Source organism: Carcharodon carcharias, chromosome 2, assembly GCF_017639515.1.
Source record: "Carcharodon carcharias isolate sCarCar2 chromosome 2, sCarCar2.pri, whole genome shotgun sequence".
In the NCBI taxonomy this organism is placed as follows: domain Eukaryota; kingdom Metazoa; phylum Chordata; class Chondrichthyes; order Lamniformes; family Lamnidae; genus Carcharodon; species Carcharodon carcharias.
In genome coordinates this window covers 57,486,136-57,513,358 of record NC_054468.1, presented here as the reverse complement: position 1 = coordinate 57,513,358, position 27,223 = coordinate 57,486,136, and the positions used below count along the sequence as shown (strand labels likewise).

Here is a 27,223-nt window from a genome sequence, read left to right as displayed (position 1 = left end):
AGGGTCCCCCTTGTCCTCACTTATCACCCCACCAGCCTCCGCATTCAAAGGATCATCCTCCGCCATTTCCGCCAACTCCAGCATGATGCCACTACCAAACACATCTTCCCTTCACCCCCCTTATCGGCATTCCGTAGGGATCGCTCCCTCCGGGACACCCTGGTCCACTCCTCCATCACCCCCTACTCCTCAACCCCCTCCTATGGCACAACCCCTTGCCCACGCAAAAGATGCAACACCTGCCCCTTCACTTCCTCTCTCCTCACCGTCCAAGGACCCAAACACTCCTTTCAAGTGAAGCAGCATTTCACTTGCATTTCCCCCAACTTAGTCTACTGCATTCGTTGCTCCCAATGTGGTCTCCTCTACATTGGAGAGACCAAACGTAAACTGGGCGACCGCTTTGCAGAACACCTGCGGTCTGTCCGCAAGAATGACCCAAACCTCCCTGTCGCTTGCCATTTTAACACTCCACCCTGCTCTCTTGCCCACATGTCTGTCCTTGGCTTGCTGCATTGTTCCAGTGAAGCCCAACGCAAACTGGAGGAACAACACCTCATCTTCCGACTAGGGACTTTACAGCCTTCCGGACTGAATATTGAATTCAACAACTTTAGGTCGTGAGTCCCCTCCCCCATCCCCACCCCCTTTCTGTTTCCCCCTTCTTTTTTTTTCCCAATAAATTATAAAGATTTTCCTTTTCCCACCTATTTCCATTATATAAAATAAAAAAAAAACCCACTAGAGCTATACCTTGAGTGCCCTACCATCCATTCTTAATTAGCACATTCGTTTAGATAATATCACCAACTTTAACTTTAACACCTATGTGTTCTATTGTACTATTGTTGTTGACATCTTTTGATGATCTGCTTCTATCACTGCTTGTTTGTCGCTACAACCACACCAACCCCCTCCACCTCTCTGTCTCTCTATCTCTCCGCCCCCCACACACACACCTTAAACCAGCTTATATTTCAGCTCTTTCCTGGACTCGAACTCAAGTTCTGTCGAAGGGTCATGAGGACTCGAAACGTCAACTCTTTTCTTCTCCGCCGATGCTGCCAGACCTGCTGAGTTTTTCCAGGTAATTCTGTTTTTGTTTTTAATCCATTTAACAGCTTCAGCTGATGCAGTCTGAATGGTTGCGATGCCACTGGGAATGGATCTCCCAGAGAATTATTAACCATATAAACCTCATAAACCATCAGTTTGGTCCTATGGGTCAGCTTGATGTTATTCCATGCACATTTTGAGAGTCGGCCAAAGGTGACAACTGCTTTTCCAATGCGTGTAGCAAGTTTTGCATCAAGGGACAAATCGTCTGTCATCACTTCCAGCAGGATGCTATTTATGTTATTGGGTCAGAAATGCAACATCCTGCCCCATGATCACTGTTTGCTTGGTGCTACAGTCAGGGAGAACATGTCACCGGTATTGGAGAGATGATTAACGTAGCTGAGTTGCCATGTGGGCAACTAGCACAGCACCATCAGTGAAAGGAATTTTCTGATCGGTTCTCTGACGTGCTTTTGATTTTGTTTTCAGTTTTGATAGATTATGGAGCTTGCTGTCTGACCTATTAAAAAAATAGAGTTCTTCTTTATCTACAGGAAAGCAAAGGTGAGAAGCATGGAGAAGATGCAAAACAGATTGCAGGCTAGCACATTGGCCTGTTTCACTCCAATCTTCACTCTGAGGAGATGGTAGCAGGACATTGTATTACGATTTTCTAAATCAGGCAGAGTCAATGGGAGATGGTGATGTACTGGTAAAGTCACTGGACTAGTAATCCAGAGGCCCAGGCTAATGCTCTGGAGACTTGGGTACAAACCCCACCACAGCAGCTGGTGAAATTTAAATTCAGTTCATAAAACCTGGAATTGAAAGCTAGTCAGTGATGTCCTTTAAGGAAGTAAATCTGCCATCATTACTGGTCTCACCTACATGCAACTCCAGATGCACAGTAACATTGTTGACTCTTAACTGCCCTCTGAAATTGCCTAGCAAGTCAGTCAGTTCAAGGCTAATTAGGCATGTGCAATACATGCTGGTCTTGCCAATGACGTCGACATTCCATCAAATTAAAAAAGATGGTTTTGTGAAAGGGAAAACACGTTTAATAAATTCATTAGAGTTCTTTCAGAATGTAACAAGCAGTGTGGATAAAGGGGAACCAGGAAATGTAGTGTATTTGGATTCCCAAAAGGCATTTGATTAGGTGCCAGATAGAAGGTTACTACACGAGAGTTCATGGTGGTAGGGATGAAATATTAACATAGATAGAGGTTTGGTTAGCAAGGTTAACAAGCAGAAAGCAGGGATAAATGGGTCATTTTCAGGTTGGGAAACTAACTAGTGGAGTGCCACAGGGATCAGTGCTCGGGCTTCAACTGTTTATGATCTGATTTAACGACTTGTTACAATCTCCATAGAGTTCATTAACATTTAAGAGAAGTTCAAACACCTAGTGATTAACTGAAAGGTTTCATGTCTTAAAACCAAAACAAACTTTATATAAAAAAATAAACAAAGCAAGGATCACTGACTTAGCGTATTAACCCAGTTCCCGTTTTACTACCTAATTTCACCCAAGAGTTTTCATATACAAGGTCTTAAGGGTTCATTCACTTCTCCATTTGGAACCAAACCAAGTATACCACAGCCCTGTGGAATTAACTTTGATTTCTACTCAGTGTTCTAATTATTCTCTGAGGTATGAGATTTCATGGGGATCTTTCCTTTAGCTTTTGGCTAAGCAATCCTCCAACTTACCTTTTTTTTTGTTCCTGGGATGTGGGCGTCATTGGCTAAGCCAGCATTTATTGCCCATCCCTAATTGCCTTTGTTCAGGAGGCATTTAAGAGTCAACCACGTCGCTTTGGATCTGGAGTCACATGTAGTCCAGACCAGGTAGGGACAGCAGATTTTCTTCCCGAAAGGACATTAGTGAACCAGATGGGTTTCTTACAACAATTGACAATGGTTTCATGGTCATCATCAGACTTTTAATTCCAGATCTTTATTGAATTCAAATTTCACCATCTGCCAGGGTGGTCCAGGTTCCCAGATCATTATCCTGGGTCTCGGGAACACTAGTCCAGTGACAATACTACCATGCCACCACCTCCCTAATGACTGTAGACTTCTCCACTCAAGCTTAGGCCTCACTGCATTTAAAAGAATCAGGTCACCCCTGGTTCTAATAGCCTCTACACACCTTGCCCTGACTTTGGACAGACACAGACTGCTTTCTCCCAGTCTGCTCCCACAGAAGATTTACAGCTCCTCTCTCACTCTGCCTGTTCCCAAGCTGAATTGCTGACTGCCTGCTTGAGTGTGCAAGCACAGTGACAAATTAAAACAAATGAACCTTCCCAACTCTCATCTCCGTGGCATACTTGGGAAGGCTCCAAATAAAAATGCCTAATACCTTCAAAACAACCCACATTTGATTGTGACCCACATGAATACTTAATATTATTCACAATAATAATTATTTTTATTAGTAGTATAGGATACCACAATTGAGTTTTGGACGAGTTGTTGGATCAGGATTTCCTCTGCTTGCTTTTTCTCTTTGCTTCGTGTGAGGAAACCAAAAGCAGGTTGTGTCTATACTCACAGGGGTTTTGAGGAATAGGAGGTGGTCTTACTGAAACGTATAAGATTTTGAGAGGGCTTGACAGGATAAATGCTTAGAAGGTGTTCCCTCTCATGGGGGAATCTAGAACTTGGGCCACACAGTTTCAAAATAAGGGGTCTCCCATTTAAAACTGAGATGAGGAGAAATTTCTTCTCAAAGGATTGTTAGCCTTTGGAATTCGCTACTCCAGAGAGCAGTGGAGTATGGGTAATTGAATACATTTAAGGCTGAGTTGGACAGATTTTTGATTGACAAGGGAGTCAAGTGTTATGGGGAACAGGGAAGAAAGCAGAGTTAAGGTCACAGTCAAAGTAGCCATGGTCTTAATAAATGGCAGAGCAGGCTCAATAGGCCACATGGCCTACTCCTGCTCCTATTTCTTTTGATCTTATGAAACGCTGGTTAAATTCGAATGATAGAAAAGAACTGATTGGCTGACAACTCTTTGGTAACATTAAAAAGGGTAAACTTATTATTTACTTTGCACAATCAGTAATATTCTTGGGTATCTGTGGTCTCAAACGACTTAATTCAATTCAATTTGTGCAACTTCACTGGCGAGTTATAGCACACATTTCCATTAATGGGAAACCTCAAATTAGTTCATAACTCACTGCTCTTTGCAAAACTTGCTGCTCTTTTCAATTATCTGATATTCTCATTCTGACTATAAACCAGGTTAGATTATACATAAAAAAAGATTAAAACAATATTTAAAATATTAAATATTATGCCAGAATATTATTAAGCAGCAAGAGGTCTGGAAAATGCAGATCCCACCTAATATACAGGAACAGGCTTTCAAAAGGATAACAAATACATTTTTAAAGCAAAATTGCTAATTTAAAGGGATAATAGTTTGTTTAGATTTCAAACTAATTTTGATCAACAAGCTCATCTGTTTCGTTACAAACACCAGAACTTGTGCAAGGGATTTTAAAGCATATATCTAAGAATTTATCTGTTCTTTCTATTAATAAACTAAAATGTCACATCGCAATCTAGGGCACACAAGTCATCAGTTTCCATGTTTCCACTAATATACCAACTGTTTTGTCAAAAAATTTAAAGTACAGGTTTTATTTGACAATTTAACTCTTGGCTTACTTACCAGCACAGGACTTCTGATCTCACACTGCCCACATAATTTCCCCTTAATCTTTGGCCTTGCAGTTACACAAGCTGGCGTACTGGTGAATACACATTTCGGAGGCTCTGAAATAAGCACAATGAGAAGCCATTTTATATGCTTGTAACTTGCATAAACACAAGTTAAATATAAAACAAGAGCTATACCTTCACTAAGATAAAAGCAAAATACTGCGAATGCTAGAAATCTGAAACAAAAACAGAAAATGCTGGAAAAACTCAGCAGGTCTAACAGCATCTGTGGAACAAAAAAAACAGAGTGTTAACCCTTTGAATCCATATGACTAAGAGTCATACGGACTCGAAACGTTAACTCTGTTTTATTCTCCCCAGATGCTGTGAGACTTGCTGAGTTTTACCAGCATTTTCTGTTTTTGTGTGAGCCATACCTTCACGTTGGTCTTTCAGTATTCTGATTTTTGTCTTTCCAGAAGTTATCTGTGACAGAATAAATGCAATTTTAAAAGCGTTACCTTGCAAAAGAACAGAAATGGACACCAGTGAATGGGTATATCCATATGCATTTATGTACAGCTATCTGGCCATATGAATATAAAGAGTGCAAATTCCATACTTGGAAGAAAAAGCTGGTTAGTGCAAAGGTCTACTTAAATGCTAGTCAAATAAATTAACTGGAAATCGCTCAAACATTTTTTCAAATCTGCTAGGCATTCACTTTTTAAAACTAATATACCTATTCTTTGAGTAGAATTGTGCAAACCTTTTGAGACCCACCCAGATTGCCCCCATTTTTCTCCAAAACCACCAATTTTGATTGTGTTTCTCCACTGCCTCGTCCAGTAGCAGGCATGACATTCAATGCATATCTTGTTCCAATGACCTGATACTCCACTATTCTACCATCAAGACGACATCCCAATTCTGAAATTAGCTAAAGCTACTGTTGTAAGCCTTGGATATCACATCGCAGGAATCATATCATGAATATCTCTGGCAGATATTTGAGATTAAGCTTTGAAAATTAGCAATGGTCAGGAAGAACTCTGATGCTTTTTCTACCACACAGCATATTTCTAAGAATTTCTCAACAAAAAATGGAATTATTTCAGACATTTTGAGGTAGTCAACCCGGTTTTGCGTGGAGTATAAGCTCAATTGTTGTATTTTATAGTACCTTGCCTTTATTTTAACTTCTGTGTATTGCTTTATCTTTGGAAATCTGCAGAATATACGGTTACATTTTACCTCAAGCAAGGAGGTCCACACCCAAGATTGAAAGTGGGTCCCAAGCCCACACAAACAGACAGGGCTGCGTAGGCAATTTTATCAGCGGGGGCCAATCGAGAGGCCACCTCCAGAACTGCCAAATTGATGATGAGAGCCACAGAGATACCAGCCCAATCAGAGGGCCGGCACTCAGCACAACACCAATAGAGATGGCTGCTGCTGAGGCTGCAGGGAGAAGGAAAAGGCGCCTCAACATGGAGGTGCTCTGGCAGGACATGTAAGAAATCTTTTCAATGTGCCAGGATCTGACAGACAATCAGAGAAGTGAACCCTTTAGCAGCAGAGTCAGAACCACAATGGCAACCGTAAGGGCCAAGAGGCCCCACCATAGGCCCTGGAGTGGCCAGAAAGAAAGATCACCCCCAAAATGCCACGGGGAGGCTGCATCAATGTACCTGGCACTCTCCCCACATGGCAGAGGACCATGTGCACACCTGTAAAAAGCCAGCATGGGTGTAAAGTGGTTGTTAATTGAATTAACTGGCAGTCCACTTCCAGACAGCAGATGGCCAAGCCTTAGTGTTTCTGTGAATATCCTGTGGCGGCAGGAAGCTATTGGGCTTCCCTCCTAACACCTCTTGGACACCATTTTACAAGCTTTTCCACCTCCCAGCCAGTCTCAAGAGGATTAATAAAATTTCAGCCATAGTTTTAGCTGATTGATGGTGATGTGATATTTTCCAACTGCAGAAAAGAGAAAAGATCCAATGCAAACTGGATGATTGTGTAGGTTTTGAAATAAGCTCTGAAGTAAAAGCAATTCAATTTATTTTTGACTTCAGAAAGCAAGAGAGAGAGCCCATTTAATCTTGTCTGTTTACACTGCTGCTTTTTGAAGTGCAGCATCTTTCTCTTGCCATTCCCCCACCACACTTGCCACAACTGTTCAGCAGAAAATAGTAGAGGCAGCATAAACAATTTTTGTGATATTAATCTAGAAACATATCCAGACCATATTCTGCTGTCATTTTATCCAAAAGTTACATCAGGACACTTAACAGAAGGCATTTCTGGAAAGGTGCATGATCAACAGGGTTAGCAATTTATATGAAATGTTGGTTAGTCTCCATCGCCACCTTTCCAGGAGATGCAAAATGCTAAACAGCAGCAACATCTCTCCCCAGGAAACTTCTGCCACCCCTCTCCCCGTCTGCTTTTTTTTTTGTCTCGTTAGTATATCCAGAAGCATGTTAACCCACTATATTTTCCACACACATGCTTCCTACTTTGCCCACCACATAGCCTGTTTCCTTAAGTCTCTCCTCCTAAACAAACCAACTCCCAGGAGCATTCTCTGGCTGCCTTCTAACATACTTGCCTAACTGATCTCCAAGATCACCCTATTCCCCATGTTCATCTATCCATACAAATTAAGCCTTGGGTCATCAAACTTATCTATTCTTTTTTCTTACTGGCTCACAAACATACCTGCCCTATTTCCATGCCCCCCTCAAGTTTCAAGGCACCCATCTCATCCTCAGATCTCTCTCATTTCTTCTTCTCCAAAGCTAATAAACCAATAGTACTGTTACAATACAATAAAAGCATATAAAGTAATTAATAAAAATTATAAACGCTTATTTTCCAGCTGTGTTTGGAAACAGAATTTTATTTTTCCTTAAAAACATTAGGGTGAGAGAGGAATAAGGGAAAAAGAGTATAGGGGTGGATGGAAGAAGCAATATGGTGGAGCTGAGAAGGGTGTTGCATTTGGGCAATAGTAGTGGAGGGGAAGAATATGAGGAAGGGATTGGAGCAAGTGTAAAAACAGCACAAGTGCTGTAACTGTCATCTATGCCTGAAATTATAGGAAAAAAATACTAAAAAAGAGCTAGCACTGGTATAGACATATTTGGCTAAAAGGGCTCCTCAATGCTATATTTCTATGAAACTTCCCAACAGGGCAATCTCAATGCCAGTTATTACAATACTTCAATTGAATTTCAAACATTGCATCAAATGTTAAAGAAACAGGTGAAGGTACTAATGCACAACAGCCTCAAATGATAGAAATGCTTCCCAAATGATTTTATTCCTCTTTTAATCTGAAATCGCTCCTTACCTTTTGATTATCATTTTTGTTATTCCTCAGCACTTCCTGTGCATGATTTACAAGGCTCCCCATGTGTCCAGATTTCCAATGATATGGTCCTGAACGCCTACAATAACCAAAATGGAAAACAAAATCATAGCACACCGATTAAAAGCTACAATAATTCAAAGCCCAGTACCTATTTTATAGTGCAGATTATCAGGATATCCACAGTGAGGTAGGCAATCCCTACTACTAGATGATACTGAGAAGAAACAGGAGGCTAAACGTTCAATTTCTGCACGCTGACAGCTGTAGCAAGAAACAACTTTATAGCAATCTATTAGCATCTATCATGCCTTCACACTGCTCAAAAACTACTATAAATAAGAAGGGAACATAATAAGTGCAAGAAGAAAAAAAATGCAGCAAATTATAAGGAGATTAAAAGTTGCATTTGAATCAGTATGTTGATCCTGAACCAGCAAGTTTTTATAGGTGGCTAGTATTGCAAATACAGGGCGTACTCGCAAATTTCATAAGAATTTAAATTAATTAAAGATAGTCCTCAAATTTGAAGGGATAATTCATATGAACATGGTATTTTTTGGCCCAGTCATCCATTCTGCAGCCAAATTGCATAATATGTAACATGAACAGAAAACGCAGGAAAACTTAGCAAGTCTAGCAGCATCGGTGGAAAGAGAAACAGAGTTAACATATTGAGTCCATACGACTTCTTCAGAGCAGAAGAGGGGTAGAAATGGGATGGGTGTTATATTGTTGAAGAAGGAGTGGAGCAGGTGGAGCAAAGTAGGAAGTCAGGGATAGGTGGGAGCTCAAGAAGGATTGACAAAGATGTCATGGACACAAGACAAAAAAACATAAAGGAGAATTTTCTGCGTCGGGCAGGCCGGTCAGGAGCGAGCGCGATCGCCACCCGCGATCGGCTGCACGTCGCCATTTTACCTGAGTGAGCCAATTAATGTCCACCCAATGTGTAGCACTCAGCGCCAGCGGGGGGAGGAAGGAGAGCCGGGGCTTGCGCTCATTCGCACAAAAGAGCACAGAAATCTCCCAAGGCACGGAGCTGCCTCAGGGAAATTATGTTCAGAATGAAAGTTTTTAATAAAGATAAAAATTATTTAGACATGTCCCTTCATGTGATAGTGTCACATGAGCTGAGGCATGTTTAAGAAATATGGAAAAAATATTTATTTAATATTAAACCTTTCATGAAACCTCATCCCGCTCGTGGATGAAGTTTCACGAAAAACACGAAGGCTGCTTGGGCTCTTCACCTGTCTGCCAGCCTTAAAGTAGGACAGGCAGCCCTGTTAATTATGTAAAGTGTTTTTTTAAATGGCCTTGACAGGCCTTTGACAGTTCGGCAGGTGCGCAGCTGCCTCCACCACGCACCTGGCAAACGAAGGTCAGAATGATGAGCGGTGATGTCGGGACACACGCCCGACGTCACCGCACATCATTTTACGCATCGGCGTGCAGGGTCCACCACCACACGCCAAAGAGAAAACTCTGCCCATAAACTCTTTCCTCCACCCTTTTTTAAAAAATCTATTTTATTCCCTCCACAGGCCATCAATCAATTGTTCTTATGTTTTGTTTTCACTGAATGCTGACCCTTTTATTGCTATCAACACGTCCTGCTATCTTAACTTTACGCCACCATTAACACCTGCCTTAGTCTTTAACACCAACATTAACACACCTTTTATCTTGTGTTCATAACATCTTTGTCAATCTCTCCTGAGCTCCCACCTATCCTTCTATCTTGCTCCACCCCCTCTTAAATAGTATAAAATCCATCACATTTCTACCTCCCTTCAGCTCTGAAGAAGAGTCATACGGACTTGAAATGTTAAGCTATTTCTCTCTCCACAGATGCTGCCGGACCTGCTGAGTTTTTCCAGCGTTTGCTGTTTTTATTTCAGATTTTCAGCATCCATAGAATTTTGCTTTTATGCATAATATGTAATATCATCTTGAATGGTGCCATTTGTTGCAGCAATAAGAAGTCATCATTAATGCAACGGGTTCAACGTACAGTTTTATTTCAGAGATGAAGGAAGAAACCTTGAAGCTGCTGAATTTAACAGCATATGCTACCTCAAAAAAGGGGTGGCCAATGAGTCAAAACAAAATCTGAAATGTCCCAAATCTTAAACTTTTTAAAAAATATCCCCAACACATATGCCAAGGTAAGTTTTATGTTGAGATTTTCATCTTGAAGCAAAATTGCTGCACTCCTTCAATTCCAGTCTTTCCGGCATCCCTGATTTCTAGTGTTTCACCATTAGCATCCATGACTTCAGCTACCTAGGGTCCAAGCTCCTAAATTCCCTTCCTAAACCTTTCCTCCTGTCTATCCTCTTAAGCCACTCCTTAAAACCTCTGACTAAGATTTTGGTCACCTGCCCCAATATCTCTTTTTGTGGCTCACATCAAATTTTGCCTGATATGGGATGTTTTTCTTACATTGAAGGTGCTATATAAATGCAAATTGCTGCAATTGTCATTGAAACTCTGTCCACCTAGTTAACAGCTTTAAAAAAGATTATGTGAAGTAGTAACTCATAACACTTACTCCCTTTCCTCCTTTTCCTTACTCATGGCTTGTCGAAGCTGCTGCAATCTCTGTTCCATCACATCACTATCTAGTTCTAGTTGCACAGTTTCTAATCGTAGCTCCCGAAGATTTCTAGAGAAAAAAAAATTAAGACTTTAATATTATATATGCGGGAAACTCAATCCATAGTAACCTGACAAAGATAACCAAATAGTAATATATATATAGCCTTCCAGTCCTGCTTCTTACTGAACTTTTGGAATCAGTCCAATATTCAATACTATGAAACATCATTAAGTGCCAAATCCAAACTCAAATACTGAGCCATTCCTTTTAGAACTTAAGAATTCCAAAACATTGTCTATTTCCACCCAATAAGTGCAATTCTTAAGGAAAAGATTTTAAAATGTATATATATTCCAATGGCTTACTAACAAATCTAATATTCAATGTATTTCTGAACATCCAACTGGAAATGTGCCTCCAATATGATTTCTTCATCATACATGTACATAACAATCTACATGCAATCCTGCTAACATTTGGTATCTACTTCTGTTTTGACATTTTTTAGCTTTTCGAAAGAACAAAGTTCACAGTTTTTAAAATCAATACCCTTTTACAATTTTGTCAATGCTTGTATACTCTTAACTGGTTGGGACCTGGAAAAATGTGCCAGTAGGAACCAGAGATAAGTAACACTGCTAAAGAACAGTGAGGTGTAACAATTCTCATACTTTAAAGGAATTGTTTGCAATAAATCAATAAAATATAAAATAAAGAACATTATATCAATTAAACTGATTCTGACTGTTTATACCTGTCCAATAGCTTTGTTTGTTGATACATGAACACCTAAACTCTTTGCTCTCCACAGTTCCTAGTTTCTCAGCAAAAACAAAACATTTCAATTTGTCTTTCATAGATCCAACAGATGATCTCACACTTCCCCCACACTGAAGGACATTTGCAAGCTTCGCCCACTCCTTTAATCTACATCCTAAAGTTGTGCTAAGAGCTACTAATTAACCCTCATTGGCCTAAGTTTCCAAGATAAACCATTCATTCAGCTGAGCATTTCATAATATTAACCATCTTAAGAAAAACTCGTGAAGTAGTACCGTATAATATCCGTATTATGTGTTGTTACAAAACTTTGGAGTAGGAAAAAGTATTGATTTCTATTTTCTATACATTCACTACGTGTTCCGGCTGCAAACATATCAGCAAACAGCTATGTAGCTGATAACAAATCAAGCTTAAAAAAAAGTCCAGTTATGAAACTTCCATGATACATATATTGGTATGCATTTTGAAACAAACTCTTAAATACTAAACTAGCAAGCCCATATTAATCCATAGCTTAACAAGTCTGCACCTTAAGGATAGTTTAACATTTGTAAAATCAATCTCATCAATTTTTTTTGTGTGACTGCACATAATATTGAGCTTGGAAAACAATAAGCATGTGTCAAAAACATTGAAAATTTGGGTGGATGCCTGAGATGGCTACACATAAAAATATTTTATACTATATTATAAAATCCAACATTGCAAACTTCCTTCTGATTTGCAATAAAAATGAAAAATAGTGATTATTTACAATGATCTTAGTTTGGAGTAGAACTTATCACCTCTGAATGCCACTTTTAAAAATTAGCTGCCGATCAAGGATTTGCATCAGGCTTTAATTGCCAGCACAGATTGAAAGCACAACATAAGTTAGGCTTGCAATAGTACCAAGTTCAGAAATTAAACTATAGGTACAGTACCTCAAATTTGGCTATCCAAAAATTGCCCATGTCTGAAAACCAAACACTTTTTGTAATAAGTGAGCCATGTAAAAATACCCCATGGAAACAAGTGCATAAATAAAAAATTAATAATTTCAGCATTCAGCTCCCAAAAGATGTGTATTATTCTGCAACTTTTAGTTAATTAATTAACCACAAAGCCACAGTAGAAGGTAAAATTCCAAGTGTTCTCTCTGGCCAGTAGTAGAATGAAGAACAAAATGAAGGTTTCCATGCAATATCACGTGTCCGTCATTTCCCACGCTCCAAGTGGTTGAAGCAACCCTAACCCCATCTGACCCAACTTGTCCCAACCCAACCTGAACCTGAGTAACAACATGGTGCCAGTCTCGCCATTGGTGCCCAGCTGCTGTATCGCTGGTGAAGAAGAAGAAACTGCTGCACAACATTTTGTTACTGATAGGCAAGCAGCACCTATAACCACCCATGGAAACTATATCTACCATAGCCTTTAGAACGAAAAGCAAAATAGCAGAGGGAAACAGCCAAATTCTAGGACCAAACAAGGTTCATAAGGGAGGAATAAGCACATAGGAGCAGACATATTGTTACATGCATGAGCCTGAAGCCAGCCATCACCTTGCCTCCAAAAAACCGGCAAGACCCAAAATCCAGCATAGACTCAGTTCCAAGGTTGCCAGTTTTGTGACCTTGTATTAAATTCTTTTAATTTAAATCATGATCTAAAGTTGAGAACTTAGCAAGCACTATGCTCATCACTAAAAATACATGGGAAGATCAGAATCTGTTTCAATTTTATCCTCCATAAAAATTCTACTTCATATCCATAAAAATTTTATATTTGCAAAAATTTTATGTTAATCCAAAATTATTTTATTTCATTTACCTTGCTTTTAACTTAACAGATGTGCCAGGTTTGTTGCCTGGGATCACAACAAAATCATTGGGATTCATGGTTCTGTGATTGTGACAATTCAGTCAAAAATATCAGCTGTTACACCACAGTGCAAGAATGGAGATTTCTGAAAGAACAAAGGATTAATCTATTACATCTGTAAAATGTAAAGAGTAGTTAAGCCACTGGGTAATAACCAAATCACATTCAGTATGATGGAACAGCACAGCAATACAAAAAAGAGCTAAATGCAACATCATGGAAGCAGTGCAGCACTGTGGTATATTGTAATTTTCTAGTGGATGAAGCAAGGACATGTGGGTTTGTCTCCGCAATTTTTCACAGAAAAACAATGGTCCCAACCAGACATTTAGCCAATTTACCCATCAAGGTAATTATGGATGTTAGAGATTAATTAGAATTTATAGAAGTTGATAGCAAACAAAACAGTATTAGCAATGATGGGTTAAATGGTTTTTTTATTGTTTGGGGCATTGCTGAACCATTACAGTTACCAGAATAGAGAGAGATCAACATTTCCAGTAAATGTTATTCTACAATATCAAGACTAAAGGCCACCACAGCATAAAATGTACAATGAATGGGTCCAACTATTCACTATATGAATAGCAGAGAGGCAGACATGAGTTAAATTGCAGAGGATTATAAGGTCAGGTTCACAAATTTTAAATTTGGAGGACATTATTAAAGCTAAGAATAATCTCCACCTTTGGATGTTATATACTGGGAAGGATGATAAAGCTTTGCAGAGCATTGAAAGGATTAGTAAAATGATGCTGGGGTGCAGAGAAACTGGGATTTGTTCACCAGAACAAAAGAAAATGAGAGGAGATTTAATGGAAATGCTCAAAATTCTAAATGGGTTTTGAGAAGGTTAAATAGATAAAGTATTATCTTAACTGGTCAGCAAACATGAGCACTTGCACTCTGCAGCAATGGGCTTGATCCAAGAAGTGTTATTTTAGTGTACATTAACTAAGTAAATTGTCCTTTCATAGAAACATAATTGAAGAATTCTCATATTTCATACGTATTTCCATACTTCACAGGAAAAAATGATTGGAGGAAAAATAACTTGTAGAAAAAACAAACTTGCATAAAAATGAAGAGATGCAAAACTTTTGCTTCATCACCAATTAAATACTTCTAAAGTGCTATCATTAATTTTTTTGGTGAACGTGGTGATCAGTATGTGCACAGCAAGGACCCAAAAACAATAATTAGAAAAATGATCAGTTAATCCATTTTGATGGAACATGGTGAGAAATAAACATAGGCTAGAATATTTGAAGAACTTCCTGCCCTTCTGGACAGTACCTTGGACATTCAAATAGACAGACTGAGCCTTGGTTTAACATTCCATCTAAAAGACAACACCTCCAGCAATGTAGATCACCCTCAGTACTAGACTTTAATCTACTTTATATGCTCAATGCTGGCATTGCGAGTGATGCCCACATCCCACGAAAGAATCAAAAAGACCACAGTTGAACTTAAATCTATGACCTCCTAACTCATGTGCAAGAGCACTACCAAATATTCAAATCTTATTACACAGTTCCAATCAGGAGCCAATTTCCTGTTAGATGAAGAGCATGATATCAGAGGTGATTTGTTTCAAAGCTATGCCCTAAATTGCATAGCTTTAATATGAATCATAGCTCTCAAATAAATAATTTCTGTGTTTTGATACTGAATCAATTAAGGATTGCCTTCCAACAAGCTCCCAAGTTTCCCATATTCTAGAAAGCAACAGATTCCTCAGTGTCTTGAGATCAAGTAGATGTGAAAGAGCAAGAAAAGCTTCAGCCACCCTGCCCCCATTTACAACAACCAACTTACTTTTGAATAAGAATTAATTTGCTTCCCAAGCATTGGTAATTCTTTATAAAATAAGTTCTTCCTTTTTATTTGTTCTCAGAATCAGGTTGATGCTGGTGAAGCCACATTTTTGTCTAGTTACTCAAAAAAGGCAGATGTGGACAAAGGTCCTCAACTGCTACAGTCCTTATGGTGATGATGCTCCCACGAGTGTGTTAACAAGGGGATTCCAGGGGCCTGACCCAGCAATGAAGTAATCTATATCTCAGTCAGGTGGTCTTCCAGATCCTGCTGCTCTCTTTCTTCTTGGTGATAGGTGTCACAGAGGAAGGGAGGTGTTGTCAAAGTAACCTTGTAAAATTGCCACAGTGCATTCTGTATATCATACCTAATGCATGCACAGAGCACCAATGATGGGGGAGTGAACTAAGAATCGAATGACAAAAATACTGATCAGGCCTCGAGTACTGTTGCCATCCAGGTGAGCAAGGAGCATTCATTAATTACAAAACAAAAACAGAATTACCTGGAAAAACTCAGCAGGTCTGGCAGCATCGGCGGAGAAGAGTTGACGTTTCAAGTCCTCATGACCCTTCAACAGACCAGTTCTGTTGAAGGGTCATGAGGACTCGAAACGTCAACTCTTTTCTTCTCCGCCGATGCTGCCAGACCTGCTGAGTTTTTCCAGGTAATTCTGTTTTTGTTTTGGATTTCCAGCATCCGCAGTTTTTTTGTTTTTAGCATTCATTAATACTCTTGGTGGAAGAGGTGATCCATACACAGAAGACTACACAGCCTTGCCTCCTGCTCTTTTTCCATGGTAGTGATATGGTTGGTCCAGTTATGCTTCTGACCAATGGTAACCCACAGGATGGTGGTGGAAAAGGACTCAATAACGGCAGCACCTTGCTGAAGATATGCATTGCCTGGCACTTCTGTAGTGTGAATGTTACTTGTAATTTGACAGATCATGCCTGCACATTGTCCAAGTCCTATAATAGGCTAACATGGACTCCTCAATTATCAGTGAAACTGTGAAATGAATTGAACACTGAAATGTTTAATAGACAGCACCATTATAGTGACTGGACAAGATTCCCATTTATCCAATAGATGTCAATATAATAGTTACATTGTTACACCTTAGCTAGTAGGGTGTGAGAGGCAGTTACATCTAGTGCACAGGACTTTAGTCCTGACAGATGTCATCAGGGCCCAGGATATTTACTGTATCCAGTGTATTTTACAAACTCTTGTAACTGTGTAATAAATTCAATTATCTTTATGTCTGCATCCATGATGGTGGGCACCTCAAAAGGAGGAAGAGTTGATCATCCACTTGGCACTTTGGTTAAAGATACTTGCAAATGCTTTAGTCTCCCAAATTTGTATTAAAATGCTGGGCCACACTATTGTTATGGATGGAGATGTTCATAAGACTTCCTACTCCCATTAATTACCTAATTTTGCAACTCTCAGCTGAATGTGAAGGAAATGAAAAGCTTTTCTCTCATCCATGGGCAGCTGGGCACATAGCTCTGCTACTTTAGTGATCAGAACACAGTCAAATTTATGAAGCTGGTACCTTAATCTTATTATCAGTGCTGCTCCTGCAATGCCCTTCTACACTCCCTATTTGGTTGGGTTGGTTTCCCAGGTTGATGGTGATGGAGGAATGAGGAATGTCCCAGCAACTGAAGTTACAGGTTCTATTGACACACAAGACTGCTGATACTTTACAACTGAATGTTGGTGGATGGTGAGCAAGGAATATTAATTATTTTAAAAATCTTTTTGTAAAAGTCTAATTTTGTTTGTAGTTAGCATTTAACTGAAATCTATAGTTTAAATTCTAAAGTTCCCAGCTTCAAGCTGGGCTTTAACAAGGTCTCCATGGATGAACAGTTGGGCCTGGTTAATTAAAGAAGCAACCGAAACTGGTTCCTGTGTGACTAGGTCAGCTAGCCTTTGTCTTGGGAGCATATAAAGCCAGTCAATTTAGTGCAACTTGGCAATTGAGTGCTGGGGTTTGGGTGATTGGGGGAGGAAAGGAAAGAGGTGTTCCTTTGTTTTTGCTTTTGGCATTTGGTAACACGAGAGAAACAGCGGTCTTAAAGACCAAGGGGAGCCAGGCCCGAGGCCAGGGCAGGACCAGGAGCCAGCGCAAGAGGAGCAGCTGCCTTGGTAAGTAGGAGCTGGTATTTCTACTGTCCAGTCTCTAAATCAAAAACTGGTCCTTAGTTTAGATCAAATAGTGTTTAAAGTACAAGAAGTAAGGTCCATAGTATATAGTCAATATTCTTTAAAATAGGGGAAGTAAGTGTAAAGGGAGTAATTTAAGGGCAAGTCATGACAGAGCAGCTCGGCCTTGTGGAACATTCCTCCTGTGTGATGTGGGAAGTCAGGGATACTTCCATGTCCAGGGCGACCATATGTGCAGGAAGTGTCTCCAGCCGTAGCTACTCGAAATCTGTGTTTCGGAGCTTGAGCTGCAGCGGGAGTCACTGTGGAGCATATGCAAGGCTGAGATCTTCGTGGATAGCACATACAGTGGGGTGGTCACACCACAAGTAAAGAGTGCACAGGCAGAAAGGGAACAGGTGGCTGCTAGACAGAGTAAAAACACTAGCCATCTCCCTCTCTAACAGATTTTCTGTTTTATGTACTACTGGGGAAGATGGTTTCTCAGGGAAATGCAAGAGCCAAGTATGTGGCACCATGAGTGGCTCAGCTGGGGTGGGGGGTGGAGAGTCAGAGAACAATAGTGATAGGGGATTCCATCATAAGGGGAACTGGTAGATCTTTCTATGGCCACAGACATGACAGCAGGATGGTACATTGCCTCCCTGGTGCCAGAGTCAAGGATGTCACTGAGCGGCTGCAGGACATTCCGAAGGGGGAGGGTGAACAGCCAAAGGTTGTTGTTCATATCAGTACTAATAACATAGGTAAATAACGTAGGTCCTGAAAGCAGAATATAGGGAGCTAGTAAATAAATTAAAAAGCAGGACCTCAAAGGTAGTAATCTCAGGATTACTCCCAGTGTCATATGCACTGAGATCAGGACTAGGAGAATAGATCAGATAATTGAGAGATGGTGAAGGAGGGAGGGATTTAGATTCCTGAGGCATTGGGCTCAATTCTGGGAAAGATGGGTCCTGTACAAGCTGGATGGGTACAATATCCTCGCAGGGGTATTCGCAGGTACTGCGAGGGAGGGTTTAAACTAGAGTGGCAGGGGGATAAGAACCTGAGCAGGGAGACAGAAAACAGGGAAGCAAAGAAAGAAATGAAATACAGAAAAGTAGAAAGCAAAAGTGGAAGGCAGGGGAAACAAGGCAGAAAGTAGGGCCAGAGTAATAAAAAATGTGTAAAAATGTTAAAAAGACAAGTCTAACGTCACTGTATCTGAATGCAGAGAGCAGTCACAATAAGGTAGATGAATTAACAACACAAATAGATGTAAACAGATACGATATGATTGTGATTAAAGAGACACGGCTGCAGGGTGACCAAGGCTGGGAACTGAGTATCCAAAGGTATTTGATATTTAAGAAAGACCAGCAAAAAGGAAAAGGAAGCAGCATGGCGTTATTAGTTAAGGATGAAATCAGTGCAATAGTGAGAAAGGATATTGGCTCAGAAAATCTCGATGTAGAATCAGTCTGGGTTGAGCTAAGAAGTAACAAGGGGCGGAAAACATTAGTGGGAGTTTTCTATAGGCCTCCAAACAGTAGTGGTAAGGTAGGGGACGGCATTAAACAGGAAATCAGAGATGCATGTATCAAGGATGCTACAGTAATCATGGGTGACTTTAATGTACATATAGATCGAGCAAACCAAATTAGTAATAATATTGTGGCGGATGAATTCCTGGAGTGTGTACGAGATGGTTTTTTTAGACCAGTATGTCAAAGAACCACCTAGGGAACAAGCTATCCTAGATTTGGTATTATGCAATGAGAAGAGGTTAATTAATAATCTTGTCGTGCAGGGTCCATTAGCGAACAGTGACCATAACATCTAGAATTCTTCATTAGGATGGAAAGTGTAGTCCAATCCAAAGCTAGGGTCCTCAATCTAAACAAAGGAAACTACGAAGGGAGTTGACTCAAGAATTGAGGATCTTCATTAAAAGGCATGATGGTGGATAGGCAACGACTAATATTAAAGGAACAAATGCATGTATTGCAACGGTTATACATTCCATTCTGAAGCAAAAGCACAGCAGGAAAAGTGGCCCAACCATGGGCTGCAAAAAGGAAAAGGAGGCAAATTACTCCCAGTGCCACATGCTAGCAAGATTAAGAATAGGAGAATAGGTTAGATTAGATTTAAAGAGGAATCACAAAGTTGCTAGAAAAAGTAGCAAGCCTGAGGGTTAGGAACAGTTTAGAATTCAGCAAAGGAGGACCAAGAGATTGCTTACGAGGAGCAAAATAGAGTATAAGATTAAACTTGCAAGGAACATAAAAGAGGACTGTAAAAGTTTCTCTAAATATGTAAAAAGAGAGAGGTTAGTGAAGATAAAGGTAGGTCCCTTACAGTCCGAAATGGGAGAACTTATAATAGAAAGGAATGGCACAGCAATTAAACAACTACTGTAGTTCTGTCTTCATGGAAGAAGACACAAATAACTTCACAGAAATGCTCTGGAACCAAGGGTCTAGTGAGAAGGAGGAATTGAAAGAAATTAGTTATAACAGAAAGCTAATAGATCCCCAGGGCCTGATAATCTAAATCCAGGGTACTAAAGGAAGTGGCCGTGGAAATAGTGGAAGCGTCGGTTGTCACCTTTCAAAATTCTGTAGATTCTGGAACAGACCCCTGGAACAGGTTGGAGGATGACAAATGTAACCCCACTATTTGAAAAAAGAGGGAGAGAGAAAACAGGGAATTACAAACCAGCTAGCCTAACATCAGTGGTCAGGAAAATGCTAGAGTCTATTATAAAGGGATGTGATAACAGGACACTTAGAAGTATCAACAGGATTAGACAAAGTAAAGATGGTTTTATGAAAGGGAAATAGTGTTTTGACAAACCTACTGGAGATTTTGAGGATGTAACGAGTAGAATAGATAAGGGAGGAACAGTGGATGTGGTGTATTTGGAGTTTCAGAAAGCTTTTGATAAAGTCCCACAATTTAAAGCAAAATTTAAGCACAAGAGATTGGGGGTAATATATTAGCATGGATTGAGAATTAGTTAACAGATAGGAAACAAAGAGTAGGAATAAACAGGTCTTTTTCAGAGCGGCAGGCAGTGACTAGTGGGGTACCACAGAAAATGATGCTTGGGCCCCAGCTATTCACAATATTTCTCAATGATTTGAGTGAGGAAACCAAATGTAATATTTCCAAGTTTGCTGATGACACAAATCTAGGTGGGAATGTTAATGGTGAGGATGATGTTAAGAGGCTTCAAAGCGATTTAGACAAGTTGAGTGAGTGGGAAAATACATAGCAGATACAGTATAAGGTGGATAAGTGTGAATTTATCACTTTGGTAGGAAAAAACAGAATGGCAGAGTATTATTTAAATGGTGATAAATTGGGAAATGTTGATGTACAAAGTCCTTGTCCTTGTACACCAGTCACTGAAAGCAAGCATGCAGGTGCAGAATGCAGTTGGGAAGGCAAATGGTATGTTGGCTTTCATTGAGGGTTTGAGTACAGGAGCAAGGATATGTTACTGCAGCTGTACAGGGCCTTGGTGAGACCACACGTGGAGTAGTGTGTGCAGTTTTGGTCTCCTTACCCAAGAAAGGATATACTTACCCTAGAGGGAATGTAGCGAAAGTTCACCAGACTGATTCCTGGGATGGCAGGATTGTCGTATGAGGGGAAATTAGGTCAACCAGGCCTGTATTCACTGGAGTTTAGAAGAATGAGAGGGGATCTCTTGAAAAGTATAATACTGACAGGGCTGTACATACTGAAAGCAGGGATGATGTTTCCTTTGGCTGGGGGGTCTAGAAGAAGGGGTCACAGTGTAAGGATACAGTGTAAGGATACAGGGTAAGCCTCTTTAACTCAGAGGGTGATAAACCTTTGGAATTCTCTGCCGCAGAGGGCTGAGGAGACCAAGTCACTGAATATATTTAAGAAGGAAATAGATAGGATTTATAGACTCTAAAGGCATCAAAGGATTTGGGGAGAGAGTGGGAGTATGGCATTGGGATACAAGTTCAGCCATGATCATACAGATTGGCAGAGCAGGCTCAAAGGGCCGAATGACCTTCTCCTGCTCCTATTTTCTATGTTTTTAATACCTCGTGGGCTGCTAGATCTGTCCTTAGTCCGTCTCTGTAGCATGGCAAAAGTACCAACTTACACAATGAAAGATGTTCTTGCTATGAACAAGATACTACCTTCACAAAGATTGTGGAGTAGTCCTTCCTCCCAATACTATCACAGACAGATCTCTCTGTAACAGGTAGGTTGGTAAGGCAGAGTTCAACTAAATTCCTCCTTTTCTCATTCCCTCACCACTTGATGTGGGCCCATTCTGGCCACTGTATTCCTATACTGAGCCATCTTATCAGTTGTGGCTCTACCCTGCCACTCTTAGTAATGGATATTGAAGTGCTCCAACTAGGCAACAGGGGTCTCACCTCCCGGCTGTAGAACAACAAGAGAGCCCTGAATCACCACCTATAGGGAAGGCCCACCATATTAAATGCCTCACCAGCACTTAAGTGACCACTACCGGGCATTCCTTGGGATCAAAGACCACTGGGGCGGAAATTACACCTCACCCCACCGCCCTCCCTCCAACCACAAACTGCCAGCTAATCAAAAGCCAGCAGCTCTCCATTGCAGGCAGTGCCACTGTGGGAACTGTGGCTGCTGCTTGCAATGTACCCACCAGAGGCCCAGGATCATCAAGGGACCTCAGGCCAAAGGTGAGTGAGGGCAAAATGGGAGTCGTGGGGAGGGAGGGGGGAGGGTCACACAGTAGGAGTTAAGAAGAAAGAGCAGGGGTTGGCTAGCAGTGAGCCCTCTTTCTCGATGCTCGATCCGTCTAAAACAAGGACTCCCCTGGAGCCCACAAGCAAACTTAACACCGTTTGCTTTTCAGACTCCCCATGTGGTGACTGCTACATCCACCACTAGCTGAATACTAGCGTCGACAGGATAAGTCCCATAAGTGGGCATTAATTGCCCAGTTAAGGATCTCAATTAGCATCAGGATGGCTGTCCATGAACCTTCCAGCCCAGACTCAAACAGGACAAAAGCAGGAAGGCAACAGGGTAGGCCAGTTAGGACTGAGATAAGGAGAAACCTCTTCACTCAGAGGGTGGTAAGCCTTTGGAATTCTCTATCAGAGAGGGCTGACCACCCTGCACCCTCTAGGCCAATTATATGCCCTGCGCCTCCAAACTCACCTCGGGAATGACATTAAATTTCCACTGTGTGTGCCTGCTTCAGTCAATGCTTCCTCCAAGTATTATTCAAATGGAGGAACACTGACTCGTCACCTCAGGGAGGCGGAGGCAGTAAATTAACAGTGTATTTCCTTGATATACCTTGAGCTGAAGTTATAAGTGACTCTGTGGGGTCCAAAGTCATTGCTGAAAACACAAAGGACCGCTCCCACCAAACTGTATTTTAGTGAAACAACTCAGTTACTAGACATGACCACCGCAGGCAGCTTCCTCCTGTTAAAAATCCCATTAAAACTTCCAACCTCTTCTCACAGCTCCACGCTATGGAAACCCTGTGCACCACCAATATTTTCTTTCCATACTCCATTTATTTAATACACTTCAACGTTCTTGTTAGCTATTGTTCTGCAAAACCCTGGGCTTGGTCTCAAACTCACCCTGTAACCATCACCACCACATCTGACCTTCCTCCCCTCCTCAGGCAAACCTCCCTCTCCTCCATCACCCAGACCTAGCCACCTACTTACTTGGATTTCCCACCTCACCCATCACTTCCCCCAACCAGACCTAGCCCCAACTCCTCCTCACCCCACTGGACCTACTCACTTAACCCCTCTCCTCTCCCCCAGAACTAACCACTCCCCCATGCCCACCCCCAGACCTACCTCCCTCTCATCCTAACCCCTCTTCAGACAAGTCCTTTCCATCCACTGCCCAGACCTAACTCTCCCGCAGGCTTGCACCACTCTCCCTCCAGCCCCTGGACCTTCCCCCTTTCCTTTACCCAGCCGCTCCGCTCCCCCATTCCGGATGTCCTTCTCCCCCACACCCCCTCCAGATCTCCTTCGCCCACCCCGGTATCCCCATCGTCCCTCCCCGTCGGACCGCATTCTCCCCACCCCTTACCCAACAACCACCCCCACCACAACCCTCCCCCACCCCCGAACTCCCTCCCAAACTCCCCACCCCCAAACTCCCCACCCCCAAACTCCCCACCCCCAAACTCCCCCCCAACCCCCAAACTCCCCCCCAACCCCCAAACTCCCCCCCAACCCCCAAACTCCCCCCCAAACTCCCCACCCCCAAACTCGCCTCCCACCCCCGAACTCACTCCCAAACTCCCCACCCCCGAACTCGCCTCCCACCCCCGAACTCACTCCCAAACTCGCCCCCCACCCCCGAACTCCCTCCCAAACTCCCCACCCCCAAACTCGCCCCCCACCCCCGAACTCCCTCCCAAACTCCCCACCCCCAAACTCCCCACCCCCAAACTCCCCACCCCCAAACTCCCCACCCCCAAACTCCCCACCCCCAAACTCCCCCCCACTCCCGAACTCCCTCCCAAACTCCCCACCCCCAAACTCCCCCCCACCCCCGAACTCCCTCCCAAACTCCCCACCCCCGAACTCCTTCCCAAACTCCCCACCCCCGAACTCCTTCCCAAACTCCCCACCCCCAAACTACCCCCCCCCACCCCCGAACTCCCTCCCAAACTCCCCCCCAACCCGCCAGCCACACCCCGAACTACCACCCCCCCCGAACTCCCTCTTCCCCAACACCCCGGACCCCCTCTCTCCCCACCCCCAACACCCCAGACCCCCTTTCTCCCCACCCCCAACACCCCGGACCACATTTCTTCCCCCAGACCTACCCCCTCCTTCTCTGCTCTCGGTTCCGAGCTGTTTTGCAGCGCCGCTTGTTACCTTGGAAACCGTTTCTCGCGATATTCGGCTCTTCTCCCGGATCGAGCTGTCAATCAGGCTGAACCGGACTCCCTGATTGGCTGAAGGAGTAGCTGCACCAATGGTTCATTCTTTCAATGTTGTTCAATCTGCTCTTGTGCAATTTGTTGATTTAGTTTATTAGGTTGACTTAAAAAGAGCTGCTTTTGTTCAATCTCAGAATTGTTCCAGCTCAGAAAAGGGGGCATTCGGCCCGTCGTGTTTATACTGGCTCTCCATAGGAGCAATTCACCTCGTGCCACTTCCCTTAAGCTGCACATCTTTCCTTTTCAGATAATAGTCCAATTCACTGTTGAATGCCCCCAGAGCACCAAACTCTCCGGCAGTGGATTCGAGATCCTGATCACTTGCTGTGTGAATTATTTTTTCCTCATTTCATCATTGTTTCTTTGGAAATTACCTTTAATTATCCTCTGGCTCTCAATCCTTTCACCAATGGGAACATTTTCTCCCTATCTACTCTGTCCAGACCCCTCATGATTTGGAGTGCTTCTAGCAAATCTCCTCTCAACATTCTCTTCTCCAAGGAAAACAGTCCCAACTTCTCCAATCTATCCACATAACTGAAGATCCTCATCCTTGGAACCAACCTCGTGAATCTTTCCTGCACATTCTCTAAAACTTTCACATTCTTCCTAAATTGTGGCCCCAGAACTGGATGCAATATTCCATTTGAGGTTTAACCAGTGTTCTACACAATTTTAACATAACTTCCTTGTTTTTTTACTTAATCCCTGTTAATTAAGCCTGAATGCTGTAGGCTTTATTAAACACTTTCTTAACCTGCCCTGCTTCCTATATGATTTATGCACATGTACACCTATGTCCCTCTGCTCCTGCACCCCCTTTATAATTGTATTTTTTATTTTACATTTCTTCTCTTCATTCTTCCTACTAAAATGTATCACTCCGCACTTCTCTGCATTAATTTTCATCTGTCACTTGCCCACCCATTCCACCGAACTGTCTATGTATTTTTGAAGTTTTACATGGCCCTCCTTACAGTTCACAGTACTTCCAAGTTTTGTATTGTCCACAAATTTTGAAATTGTGCCCTGTACACCAAGATGCACATCATCAGGGTGAGCAGGGATTCCAACATCAATTTCTGGGGAACTTCACTATAAATCTTCCTCCAGTCAGAAAAGCTTCCATTAAACACAACTCTGTTTCCTGTCACTCAGATAATTTTGCATCCATGTTGCTACTGTCCCTTTTATTCCATGAGCTCTAACTTTGCTCACAAGTGTGATGCGCGATACTTTATCAAATGCCTTTTGGAGGTCCATGTACACCACATAAAGAACATTATCCTCATCAACCCTCTCTGCTACCTCATCAAAAAACTCAAGCAAGTTAGTTAACCATGACTTGTCCTTAACAAATTCATGAATGTGTTTTGAAGTGTAGTTGTAACATAATTGTAAGGAAACACAGCAGCTAATGTGTGCAAAAAAATTCCCGCAAACAGCAATGTGCTAATGACCAAATAATTTGTTTTGTGATATTGATGGAGGGTTAAATATTGGCCAGGTTACCAGGGATAACTCACCTGCTCCTCTTTAAAATAGTGCTATAGAATCTTTTACATCCTCTGAAGCAGGCAGATAGGGCCTCGGTTTGAAAGGAGGCACCCTCCAACAGTGCAGTGCTCCCTCAGTATTGCACTGGAGTATCAGCTTTCATTTTTGTGCCTTAACCTGGAAACTTGTGACTTAGTAGAAAGAGTGCTACCAACTAAGCCACAGTGGTTAAAATGCAAAAACCCAACCAATATTCCCTGTAGGCTGCACAGCAACCCAAAAGCCCCCAAGCATGCTGCACATAAGTTGGCCCTTTCAAATTACTGAGTGTGCATGGTCATGTGAAGAAATTTAAAGGCGTGACATACTTAGATAAAACACCCGTGCACTCCAAAAAAAAATTAGACCCAACCCATTTTGAGCCCACCCTCATCTAGTTTTACCAGAGGTAGGTCAAGGGTGACAAATCTGCTCATGGGAACTGGGTTGGTCATCTGAATATAATGAGGCTGTGCACCTTCATTTTAAAGTCAATCTATTTTTAGCTGCAGGTAACCAGGTTTTCCAGGCCTCCGGAAACTCAGCAACGTAAAGGAGATGAGGACTGAATCCATAAGCTATGTGCTTTTACAGCTCTGCTTGCAGGCCAAAAAGAGCAAAAGTGAAAACAGAAAAGGAGACGTGGACCCAGAGCTTCCGATCAGATTGGAAACCCTATTTCCAACCCTGATCAGACAAAAAATGCACTATTACCTTCCTCCAATTTTTCTGAGCCATCTTCCAATGGAGGATCCTTCATATCTGACCCAGTGCAGCAATGTTTGTAGGGAGCAGTGCAGATAATCCGTCCAGAAATCATGCCCCCTTTTTATGGCACTAGCTGCCGTATTCCTGGAAGTAAAGAGTTTAAATGTCCCAAAGCTATTTTATAAACAGCTACAGAGAGAAGGTAAGTGGGCAAGGGGGTAGTGTGGGTAAGGGGGTGGGGTGGCAGGCAAGTAGAGAGGTAGGTGGGTGAGGTGGGTAGGGTGGCAGGTGGAGTGAATAGGTGGGCAGGGAGGTTGGATTGGGCCGTGGTTAGTCAGGTCAGGTCGAGGGGAGTCAGGGGGTGCGGTTCAGGGATATAGTCAGGGGTTCAAGGGGGGAGTTGGGATGTCAACGTGAGTGATTTCAAGGTCAGTTGTATAATTACCCAGATGTAAAGCAATACTTCCTGGGTAACTATCCAATAAGTAATTTGGAACTGTCCAAAGTTTCTGACTTTAACTCGGAGTTGGAGACTTTTTCAGAGGGTCCTGGAGAACAGGGGAATTGCCCATCAGAAGTTCAAACTTCCCAGGAAATTACAGAGTTCTGGAAATTAAGACATCCAAGAAGTCTCATACTGCATCTTCC

At 42.0% G+C, this 27,223-nt stretch overlaps 1 protein-coding gene across 1 annotated transcript in view; it reads right to left on the bottom strand.

Annotated features, from left to right (window-relative positions):
* The window catches only part of zbbx (zinc finger, B-box domain containing), a 143,288-nt gene extending 119,006 nt beyond the window's left edge, over nucleotides 1-24,282 (bottom strand). Inside the window, exons 1-6 of the mRNA XM_041205303.1 lie at nucleotides 24,215-24,282; nucleotides 13,324-13,459; nucleotides 10,681-10,794; nucleotides 8,106-8,202; nucleotides 5,185-5,233; nucleotides 4,758-4,861 (exon numbers count right to left, since the gene is read on the bottom strand). Of these exons, the coding sequence (XP_041061237.1) occupies nucleotides 4,758-4,861; nucleotides 5,185-5,233; nucleotides 8,106-8,202; nucleotides 10,681-10,794; nucleotides 13,324-13,391 (432 nt within the window). The 5' untranslated portion in view covers nucleotides 13,392-13,459; nucleotides 24,215-24,282. The remainder of the gene's footprint in view (nucleotides 1-4,757; nucleotides 4,862-5,184; nucleotides 5,234-8,105; nucleotides 8,203-10,680; nucleotides 10,795-13,323; nucleotides 13,460-24,214) is intronic.
* Between the last annotated feature and the right edge of the window lie 2,941 nt (nucleotides 24,283-27,223).